This window comes from Thermobia domestica, chromosome 7 (genome assembly GCF_964235325.1).
Source record: "Thermobia domestica chromosome 7, izTheDome1.hap1.1, whole genome shotgun sequence".
Lineage (NCBI taxonomy): Eukaryota > Metazoa > Arthropoda > Insecta > Zygentoma > Lepismatidae > Thermobia > Thermobia domestica.
This window is the reverse complement of record NC_137460.1, coordinates 239,419,990-239,429,442: the sequence shown is the minus strand read 5'-3', so window position 1 is coordinate 239,429,442 and position 9,453 is coordinate 239,419,990. Positions and strand designations below refer to the sequence as shown.

Genomic DNA, 9,453 nt, shown 5'->3' with positions numbered 1-9,453 from the left:
ATTCCATTATATTGCACCATATTGCACCACACGTGGGCGGATAGTGAAGGCCAATCTAGCTTCTTTCTACTGTCTCTACGACCTCTATCTCACCTTGAAGGAGTGTGTGGGCAGATAGCCAAGGTCAATCTAGCACCTGTCAAGGAGCGCGTGGACAGGAGTCGACACGTGGCAGGAAGCAGAGTACAACTAACATTGCCGTTGCCCTAGCGGTCAACTATGGTACTAACCCATGCTAGGCTATACACCACGCGGCGAAACCATATTTCAATTGAGATTTATTATTTTATTATCTATATATTTAGGGTTTCCTTGTTCTTTCTTTACAACTGGATTTCGTTCTGCCATCATGAATGGCACAAGATCTTCTTTGTTTTGTCTTTTATATTTCTGTTCGCTGCTCTGTGGTCTTACAGCCAACAGGGGCCGGGAACACAGCCAGGCAGAGTTTTAAGTAAATCATTTCCGAAAGAATATTTTTCTCCCCTTTCTCCTGTCACTATGTCACCGCCCCTAGCTCCCACTCCAAACCACAGAATCGAAACCCGGCCATCAGGGTTATCGGCGACTTTAGATGGTAACAATACATTATACTTTCCATAGGACAATTTTAACTTTGGGTTAAGTTTAAAAGTTTATTGAGCTTCAATTGGTTAGAAAATATCACATTAAATCATTGGCGTATGGGGAGCATTTAAATACAGATAGTCTGTTCAAATTTTAACTTTGGATAGTTTAAAAAATAGTTTATTACAAATAAAGTGATTAAGCACATAATTTCTCAAACATGTACATATACAATACATGATTTCATGGGGGAATCCAGAAAAGTTCATGTATGTTTCGAGTAAATATTGAATTTTTTCTTTCTTCATTTTCCAATTAAGTTGCATGCAATCAAATGAGTTTCTCATCATATCATGACTCAAGCTATATACGTCAGTTAAAATTCTTGTTGTTCTTCTTGCTAAAGCGTAAACAGGGTCATCATAAGTTAAGCTAATATCACAGGGTAGGGGTAACATCACTTGAGTGCGTTCACTATGAAACATTAGTTTATTTATTTATCTGTCTAAATAATCTCTAAAGTTGATTGCAACTTTGGTTCATGTACGTACACCTCGTGATCATTATATGATTAATTCTGTCGTGGCAATCGGGTAAAACAATGGTCATATGACGTCATAATATCGCCAGCCAGCATCTCTATCGCAAAAGTCAGTCAGTAGTAGTCTTGGTGGAGAATGTAACCATCGTGTGTGGCCTTAGAACAAAGGATTGGAGACAAATACTATTGTATACGTAATTGAGAAGCTCTTATGGAGCTGTCACGTAATTTCATCATTTTGTCAATTAAAGAAAGAAGAAAATGTCACTTAAACGTGACATATGGATGTTTGAAAATAGTCTAACCGTAGGAGGTGAGAAAAACATGTGAAATGACTTTTAGAAACACTGGAAACACAATAGGAAAGGTTAGAATTTGAAATTGACAAGCTTTTTTGTAAGTCTCACGTAATTTGACTATTTTGTGAATAAAAGAAAGAAGATACTGTCATTTAAAAGTGAGATATAGATGTCGGATAATACTTTAACGGCAGGAAGTGAGAGAGACATGTCAAATAATTTAGTTTCAAAATGTAAGCTAAGAATGGTGCGAGGGAGAGAACCCTTTGATGGAGAGTAAAGAAAGGAACATAGACACCTGTTTGTATGTGTGTGTTCCAGGATGCTGGAGGGGGCGAACTGTGCTGTTCATGGAGTAAAAGACCTTGTTTAATTGGGACTGTGACTTGCACCCTACGGAGAAATAGCAATCATTATTCTGAGGACAGAGATTTTAAGAATGAGATAGTTACGTGTCACTTTGTGAGAGTTATTATATTGCCCCATACTGAGAGACCGCACATAAGATTGGAGGGAATTGTACTCTGCTTTTGAGGAAAGGGTTGGTTTTAATTGGCGTACGAGTTGTTAGGCAATAGTTAAGGACCTTGGCACCTACCGTGAAATGTGGAAAATTACTACAATAGAAAGCGAAACATTTTTGTGTAGATGAGAAAACGTCATGTTACTTGCGACTCACTTGTATGTGTAACTCTTTTTAGAAAAGAAAGAAAGAATTGAAATAGTTAAAAAAAAGATCTTTTGAGTTGTTAGCATGTAGATGTGACTTGTGAAAGTTATTTGAGAAAATGTATGTGACATTTATTGTTGACGGTTGAGACCCCCTGTAATTTTGAGTTGAATGCAACTCTTTTTAGAAAAAAAAGATTTTTCTGACTTGTTAGACAGAAAAATGTACCATTTAGCATGTTTTCTACCCTGATAGAATGAAAAAGAAAAAAACCTTTTTCTGGAAAAGATTCTTGTTAACTTTAAAGAATAGTGAATCTACTGCTTTAAAAAAAAGTCAGGATGCGAGTAAGAATGCTATTATGCCAATGGTTTAACAGAGGGAGAAAAGAATGAAAAAAAAGAAAAAAGTATTGTTGAAGTTAGGGATACTATCATGAATGGATTTTTGTAGTTTTGAAAAGGAGTGTGAGAAACTTACGTGGAAAATAAGAGAATATTTGCATTAAAAATTTAGATATTTCGGGGTTATGTATTTGTTTGGAGTTTTAATTTATATGAATTTTTATGCCATATAGTGGAAAAGATGAAGATGAGAAGAGATAAGATTGGTTATATAATATATTATAGTTGAGAAAAAATAGATTAAAATGTGGGAAAATATATATAGTGCGAGCTGAGGATGAACCATGGATGTGTGAAACATTAAACATAAATATTTTATTAGTGATGTGATAATTGGATTAATATTGTTGGGAAGATACATGAGTATTTTGAGAATTGGAAGGAACAAGATATGAATTGAATGGATTTTGACTTGATGTTAGTTTTGCGTTGGTTTGAACAGCGAAGCTATATGAGACGGACTTAGTGAATAATAAGGGTATAATACTGATGATTACAAACTTATATTTTTGTAGTTGGAATATTGAAAATGAAATCTTTGAGTTTACGTTCCATGATTATTCCGGTTAGGCTAAGGGAGATGGTGATGATGAGGAATGAGTAAAATGGTGAAATGAGAAAGTGGGAGGAAACGGGAGAATTGCGACAAAATGCAAGATGAGAGTATTTAGATGCTTTTTTTTACACTGACCTAGTAGCTAGGGCGCACACCTTTGATGGGTGTGCGGGTTAGGCTAAAGGAGACGATGATAATGAGAGATGAGTAAAATGGTGAAATGAGAAAGTGTGAGGAAACGGGAGAATTGCGACAAAATGCAAGATGAGAGTATTTAGATCCTTTTTTTTTTACACTGACCTAGTAGCTAGGGCGCACACCTTTGATGCGTGTGCGGGTTAGGCTAAAGGAGACGATGATAATGAGAGATGAGTAAAATGGTGAAATGAGAAAGTGTGAGGAAACGGGAGAATTGCGACAAAATGCAAGGTGAGAGTATTTAGATGCTTTTTTTTTACACTGACCTAGTAGCTAGGGCGCACACCTTTGATGCGTGTGCGGGTTAGGGTAAAGGAGACGATGATAATGAGAGATGAGTGAAATGATGAAAACGGGAGAACCCCGAGAAAACCCACGAGCACGGTGTTTGTTTACCATAAAGTTGAATTGTTTGGGTCGGGGATTGAACCCTTGGTACCTTAGATGGATTATTGTATAGCGTGAATTATAGATATGTAATGTATTGGTGAAAGAATATGATTATAATGGGTGTATATTAGGATATGTATATGATGTAAGCTGTGATTGAAGCTGAGACTTCAAGCACGAGAGCTGAACGCCTTAGTATTGAAGGAGCATGTTGTAATGGAATGTAAGTTAGATTTTTACTTGAAAAAATGTTAACGTATGGTGCCATACTTACAGAGAGACGGAAAAGAGCTCTTGCAGTGGTGAATAAGATAATAAACTGAAAAAGGGAAACCTTTGGTTTCGTTTTCGTTTTGCAGAACCTACAAAAGTGTATTGTATTTTTTTTGGCTATTGTGAAATATCTAGACGCTACAAGCTGTATTTAAGGGAAAGAGTTTCTTTTATGTGAGAATTTATTGTTTGTAGAGAGATAGTTGCGTAAATTTTGTGTTGTATTGAAGGGAAGTTGTAGGGGGCAGCCTTTTAAAAGAATTTTGCCTTTTACAGAGAAAAAAATTGCTTTAAGACATACAGTAATTGGACGTAAGTGTTTGCAGGGGACGCTAAGATTTGAAAAAAAGAAAGCGTAAAATGTTTGGCGTTAGTTTCACCCTTTTATTTGTGAAAAATATAAATATGTTGTTTTGGAGAACACGCTTATTTTTATTTAGAGTTTAGTTGACGATAGTGTGTTTGTGGATAACTTGAGGAAACGAGCGATTAGTTGTTAGAAAATATCTATATTTGGAAGGTAAGTTGAATTTTGTTTTTCTTACATTTATTCTATAAAGAAATAATGAAAGAAGTTAGCCTTTATAGATGATTGAAGTGGGAATATAATATCATTTTTAATGTAAATTGTAATATGAGATTATTTTTATTTGTTGACTTTTAAGAAAAATAAAGGATAAATATTGAAAAGCTGAGGGTGAAATTAATTTTTAAATTTATATAATAGCATAGAACTTAATTGTAAACCACCCAAGTAATTTTTATTAAACTTTTAATATATATGTTATATAGAGAATGATATTATGTGTTTGCGCAGGAGGTGTTGAATTTATATTAAAATTATTTTTCTTATTTTTGTTTTAGATTTTTTCTGGATTGATTTTGACGGCATCTTTGAAAGGAATTTCGAGATTTGAGGTAAGAAATAAATTATTTTATTTATTTTTAAACTTAAGAGAGGAAAACTGTGGAGCTTATTATGTTTAATTGACTTGTTGGAAAAGATCACTTTTAGTTGTGAACATATTGAGTATAGTATGTTTAGCCTAGTTTATTGAGAGGAAAGCAGGAAACGATGGAAAGATAAAAGCTTATGAATGCCATAGAAAATGAAATATTTCAGTTTAACGTCCCACGGATATGCCGTTTAGGCTAAGAGTGACGCGTGATTAAGGCAAATGAATGATGATTTAACAATTGGTGGAATGAGAGTGTGGGGGGAAATAGAAATACGCGAAACAACCCATGGACCTTATGTTGTCCACCAAAAAGTTACATGTTTAGGGATTAAACCAGAGACCTTATGCACCAAAGGTAAGCTGTGTACCATTGAGGTACCGTTCGAACATATGGAGAGGAAAGGAGGAAACGATGAAAAGATAAAAGCTTATGATTGCCAAAGAAAATGAAATCTTTGAGTTTAATGTTCCACGATTATCCCCTTTATGCTAATTAATGAAGACGTGTGATTAAGGCAAGTGTATGATGATTGAACAATTGGTGGAATGAGATAGTTGGAGGAAACTGGAACACCCTAAGAAAACCCACTAATAGAATGTTGTTTAACACAAAGTTAATTTGCGGGGAATTGAAGGAGGGATTACACGCACCAGAGGTGAGCGTTATAACATTGAGGTACCGTTGGAACATAACGAAAGGAAAGCAGAAGACGGTGCAAAGATAAAAGTTTATAAATGCCATAGAAAATGAAATATTTTAGTTTGACGTTTTACGCTTATGCGGGTTAGGCTAAAGGGTAATGATGGGAGATAAGTAAAATGGTGAAATGAGAAAGTGGGAGGAAATGGAAAACGTGGAAAAAATTTAAAAGTATGGTGTTTGTTTATATAGCGCAAGCTGAGAATAAATGAGGTACCCCAAGCATTGGAGGTGAGCATTATAGTACTGAAGTAGCGTAACTTACCCTTAATATATATTTGAATTTATTATTAGAAAGAGGATATGAGATATAAACTTTTAGTTAATTAATGAATTGGAAAGACAAAAGCGATGCTTAGTTGTATTTTAAATTTAAAAGCAAGGCTATGTAAGAAAACGTGGTATTGGAATTAGTTGAGTTAATGTGATGAATTGAAGTAAATTGTTTTACGTTAAATGCACCGTTAGCTTAATTGGAAAAGTGTAGTTTGCCATATATTTTTTGCGTGTAGATAGAAGGTTACGTAATAGTGCCCTCATGTGGTTCGGATTCCACGTTAATCAGTAGGTCCACGTCTCATATAGCCTCGCTGCTGAACGGGACGCTAAACTAAAATCAAACAAACAAACGTAATAGTGCCATGGCTTTAAACGCACTGTTATTATGTAGTAGTTTTGCGATGACAGTTTTTTAATATTGGAAACACTCACCAACATTTATGACATGTAAATTGCCATAGGTACAACTGTACCATAATTATCTTTGCAGCAAAGATAATCGAATTATTAGTAACTCATTGTGTCCTAAAACCAATTATATTTGTTAGCTAAAGAATTGGGCAAACCCCCTTTACGTATAATATTAGTATGGATTAAACTAATAACGTGCAGAGAAAAGTTTTAATGCCTAAAATTAATTGAAATTGATACCTATAAGGACTTTTATTGGCAATATCGGTATTTGAGGAAGTGTGTTGGCGACTTAGATATTATTATTTTTGGAATATATAATGCGTTATACCTCTTGTACAGCTTTATGTAACTGACCTTATGGCAGAAACAATAAAAGATAAAAATGCAGGAAACATGAAAGCATTGGGGGATAAAGTGTAATTACTTGCTTAATATTTATTAAAATAATGATTTCAATATAGAAGATAAAATATTTAGTCAGACTGAAAGTAAATTCATGATTGATATTATAGAAATATAAGTATAGAAAAAATGAAATGAGAAATATTGCATGACCGTATTTAAAATGTGGCTATAAAGAAGATTTTACTTGAGTTAAGTTGATTATGAGTTAAGGTACCCTTGAGCAGCGAGGCAATATGAGACGTAGACTTACTGATTAACGTGCAATGGGAACCACATGAGCTCCCGCCGGGAACCGAACGCTGGTCACCCACGCCAAATGCGCGTACGCTAACCGCTTAACCAGGAAGGAGCTGATGAAAAAGATGTTTTTAGGAAAACTGAATTTTGTTTTCTTATATTCATTTATTGAAAATATTAAATTGTTTTTATGACACTTAGCAACTTTATATTAGACGGTATTGCGAGTTAGGGTAAAAGGAGATCATAATTAAGGATGTGGAAGGAAACGGAAGAATTTCGAAAAAATTACGAATATAATATTGTTTATTATAAGATTAGTTAAGCAAATCTCTTGTTAGGGAATGTCCTAGAGGGTATGGTGTTGGGAAAGAAAGGGAGGGGGCGAAGAACACTACAATTAATGAATGATATTAAAACAGAAAGATTATACGCAAAGACGAAAAGGTTAGCAGAGGACCGTGGAGCATGAAAGCTTGTTAGCTGCGGCAAGGGACTTGCTAATAAAGGCAAAATACTTATGATGATAACTTAAGCAAAGAACAGAATTATGGAGCAAATGTACTAGAGGAAATTAGTTTAGGATTTGTGTAGCAAAAGTAAAATAAAAACGTAATGATAACTGAATATTATCTTGCTAGTATTGTAAATAGGAATGTTTCCTAGGAAAAACTATTGCTTAATTTTTGTGAAATTTCATATAAATGATACGAATATGCTGATACAATGGTAATAAGGACGTATGTTATTTGATATTTTGAATATCTAGGGAGTCACATTGAAATTTTTTGTTGGGAGGGTTACAAAGTAATTTTGTTAGAATATGATTAAAACTGGTGATTTTTAAGGTCTTGTTGACAGTCATATGTAGGTTACTTTTAAAATTAGTTTATGATTGAAGGAATGAAATATTACTTTTGTTGAAAATATAGGTAAATTGCGTTATAAACATGATTTAGGGAGCTTAGCTCCCTCAGAGTTTTTACTGATGGTAAATAAATAAATAATAGCAGTTCGTTTAGAAGAGAACAAATAAAAAATAATTAGAGTCATTATTTGTATTGCATATCCAAGTTTCAAGAACTAATATTTAAATAATGACATAACTTTCACAGATCAAATTATAGGCGCTAAGCGAATAACTATAAGACTGATAACTAAGTATTGAATGTACATTACCTATTTATTTTGAAAATAGAACACTGAATTGATTGGATGAATTGTTGAGAGACATAAAAAATAAGATGATACTTATTTTGATATTTTTAACAGCACGCTTGCTTAAATATAATCTGTGAAATTTTATATTATTATTTGATATTTATAATTGTTATTTTTGCTTCTTGCAGGATGGGACACCACAGACAAATTGAAATTATTGATTTGAGTAGGGAAGATAATGATGTGGTGGAATTAGATCACGAAGAAGAGGAAGAGGTGGTGGAATTAAATCACGAAAAAGAGGAAGAGGAACCGGAGGTAATAATAGTGGAAGATGCAGAAGAGGAAGAGGGGGAGGCGATGGAAGATGTGGAAGAGGATGAGGTGGTGGTACAAAATGTACAAGAGGGGGAGGAGGGTGAAAATCTAATTCAATTAGTTGGCGAAGAGCAACAAAATATGCAAATGTTAATTGACCAGCGCATTTGTAATACTCTAATTAATTTACGTAATTATTTACACGCAAACTTTTAATTTAATATTTCAAACTTGGCAGTGGACTGTGGACTAATAGAATTCATTGTTGAAATAATAAGTAAATATGAAGATTGAAGTATGGACGTAGTGTGAATAAAAGAAAAGAAAAAAATGTAAAAAAAGAAAAACAATTGTAAATATATTAAATAAAAAGAAAAAAAGAAAATTAGATTAGTCAATATAATTTGTGTGTTTTATTAATTCCAATGTGTTTACTTTAGGTAGTTTGAACTTTGAAAAATGAAGTTTTAAGGTTACTTGGTTGGTTGGAAGGCTTTATAGCGACCACATTTTTTTTATGGTTTTCTGTTTCAGTTTTCCGGTGGACTGTAGAAAGACTGGAACTAACAAATGCAGTGGAGTAAGGTATTGTATATTTTTTATGAAAGACCCAACGAAGGATATTAGTTTCACAGGGATTTAAGAATGTTTTGGTGTTAAAATTACAGGGGAAAAAAGTCTATAGAAACCTTATAAGAAGAAGACTGCTGAAAATATAATTACCAATTGTTGGTTAAAGTTGCTTTCTGAACTTGATTAAATTAGAAAATGTACAAATAAAAGACAAATTTTAGGTAGTGCGAGCTGGAATCCAACTAAGCATTCAGCTATCTAAATATTTATTATTATTATTACTATTATTATTATTATTATACATTTGACAGACCTGGAAAATAATTTTTACGCTTTATGATTTTGACTCATCTGTTTTTTTAAAATTATGCTTATCTTATTCTTCCTATCCCTTGCTTTCCTTCTACTTTTTCCTTTTATACTTATATGAAGAAAAAAGACAATTTTTCGTAAACTATATGCAATCAAATTGTCAAACATGATCTCTTACTCTGAGGGAAGAACATACA

The 9,453-nt window shown here is 33.4% G+C and overlaps 1 protein-coding gene across 1 annotated transcript; it reads left to right on the top strand.

Annotated features, from left to right (window-relative positions):
• The first annotated feature begins 345 nt into the window (after positions 1-345).
• LOC145689027 (uncharacterized) lies at positions 346-8,870 on the top strand. The gene is made up of 2 exons (XM_081763165.1): positions 346-4,816; positions 8,242-8,870. Exon 2 carries the CDS (start codon positions 8,243-8,245, stop codon positions 8,585-8,587), a length of 345 nt encoding a protein of 114 aa, XP_081619291.1. The 5' UTR covers positions 346-4,816; position 8,242; the 3' UTR covers positions 8,588-8,870.
• Positions 8,871-9,453: the final 583 nt, after the last annotated feature.